The sequence below is a fragment of the Arachis ipaensis genome, chromosome B07 (genome assembly GCF_000816755.2).
Source record: "Arachis ipaensis cultivar K30076 chromosome B07, Araip1.1, whole genome shotgun sequence".
In the NCBI taxonomy this organism is placed as follows: Eukaryota; Viridiplantae; Streptophyta; class Magnoliopsida; order Fabales; family Fabaceae; genus Arachis; species Arachis ipaensis.
In genome coordinates, this window is record NC_029791.2 from 7,483,625 (window position 1) to 7,485,945 (window position 2,321).

The 2,321-nt window shown below is 25.9% G+C and overlaps 1 protein-coding gene across 1 annotated transcript in view; it reads right to left on the reverse strand.

The window, feature by feature from the left end:
- The window catches only part of LOC107609370 (myrcene synthase, chloroplastic), an 8,529-nt gene continuing 6,842 nt past the window's right edge, over window positions 635-2,321 (reverse strand). The window contains exons 6-7 of the mRNA XM_016311317.2: window positions 1,998-2,246; window positions 635-1,394 (exon numbers count right to left, since the gene is read on the reverse strand). Coding sequence (XP_016166803.1) covers window positions 1,098-1,394; window positions 1,998-2,246 — 546 coding nt within the window. The 3' untranslated portion in view covers window positions 635-1,097. The remainder of the gene's footprint in view (window positions 1,395-1,997; window positions 2,247-2,321) is intronic.

The following is a 2,321-nucleotide window of genomic DNA, read 5'->3' on the forward strand; positions in this document are numbered from 1 at the left end:
AAAAAAAAAAAAAATAATTTTTACTCTGATACAATATTTAGTCCTTCTTCCATAATTTATAGTATCAAATATTATATATTTATGATTAGTGAATTGATCAATTGCTTCCTTAGTGGCATTATGTATTTGTATAAAAGACAGAAATTTGGATTTAAATCTTTACTCGCTCATCGTATTTGATGTATTCATGCAAAAGATAAGAATTTGAATTCAAATATTTACTCATTTATTATATGTATATATATATTTTTAGGAACATTCAGGTTATATATTAAATAAGATGTGAATTGAGAGGATAGGATTGGCTTGGTATTCAAACTTAATCCTACTTGCTATAAATTGAGTTATCAACCTGTTTTAACTATATTGAAGTGGATTAAATATTCACAAATGTAAATTGTATTATTGTCGGATCTAATTTAGCATGACAAAACTCTCTTCATTTACTTTTTTCTAATTTTTTTAGTGAGGTTATTTTCTTTAGTTTTGTAAATATTTATAAATAGAGTAACGATTTTATAGAAAAAAAAAATTGAATAAGGATTTTGACTTTGTGTAGTATAAATGAACTTGATTAGAATGATTAATTAAATTGAGTAAAGTAATTTATGAATTTCAGTGAACATTAATTTAGTAATAGCAACATACATCTTTATTATAGAGCAGGTATTACAATAGATACACTGATAGAACACAAGCCACAATACAACAAATGATGAAAAAACTAAATGCAAAATACAAAAAGATTATAAAGACAAACAAATAAAGCAACAACACCTTATGAAGCAAGTCTTCAAATAGAATCTTACTTGCTCTCATCCACCATTCTTGCATCTAATTCTCATGTGCTTTTATTTGTTCCTTTATATCTTGTCTTATTCAAATAATGTTAAACACACACACACATTTAACAATAGAAACATTATGATTTTTACCTTTGAATTTTGTTTTTATTTATAATTTTGTTCACATTAAAATCAGCAACTAATATTTTTCTCTGACAGAAAAATTACTTGCAGATTCATGTGAAAATAATTCGCAGGCAAAAATTTGTAAATAATTTGCTATATTTTTTAGTAGTTCATAGACAAAAGACATTAACATGTAAGAGGAATTGGTCGAATGATTAATGACAATATACCACTCTTGGCTTCAGAATCTTGAAAAGTATGGTAATCTCCATGATCATACATGGCTAATACCATTCTTGTAAGGCCTAAAATAGAGTCTATGAAATCTTGAGAGAGAGAAGAATGATGAGCTTCTTTGTTTATGTTCTTCCAGAGTGTATTTATAATTGATCTAACATGCTCACATGCCTCTGCCTCTGAAGCTCCACTTTTGTTCATGTAGCATTCAATTGATGAAGGAGCATCTCCAGTCTCTTTCTCACGCTAAACATCAACAACGAAAATACAAAATATTATTCGTATGCTAAAATTAGTCACTAAAATCAATCATTAATATATTTGTGTATAAATATATGTGTGGTTTAATTTATTTTTGATATGTATTTGTATTTTAATATACATTTTATACTAATAACTAATTTTAGTAGCTGATTTCGGTAAAAACGTAGCATAATCGATACACTAACATTGTTAAACCATTTTAAATTACTGACAAATTAAATTCAAGGATTTGAATTATCATTCAAGTAAATGGAATGATGGACATAACTGTATATATTATCGAAGAAGAGCATAAAATATTTTATATTATCAGTTATTAATATATTATTTAAATTGAGAATTTAATTTTAATATATAATTAATTATTATAAAAAAATATTATATTTCTATTTAATTATATATTGTTATGTAAAAAAATTTAAATTATTAATGAATTAAATTAAACTTCCAAAATAAATCTTAAAAAATGTTAAAAATAAAAAAGTTTAACAAGTAAAATAGAAGATAGTGCTGCTTTTTTAAGACAATTCTTTTGTTCCAATGAATAATCATCTTTAATAGAAGAAGATATTTTAGTTTCCGTACCTTATATGTACCAAGGTCATTAACAAGGCGGCAAAACAATGACGTAAGACGAATCATGTTGGGATATTCTTTTAAGGAATCCAATTGCTCCTTTTTTAATGCATTCGGAAGTGTGAAATAAGCATGAAGAAAAAGAACATGTGAGCTTATAGATCTCCAACCATTCTCCAAGTACTCTTCAAAAGTCGGTATATAACCACTATAGTACCATTTTGCCTCAACAAAATATGCCTTACATAAATCTGCCCACTGAACAAATTAAAAGCGGTCAAAAATTGTAAAAATAAGCCCAAAATGATATTAACGCCGGTTTAGATACACAGT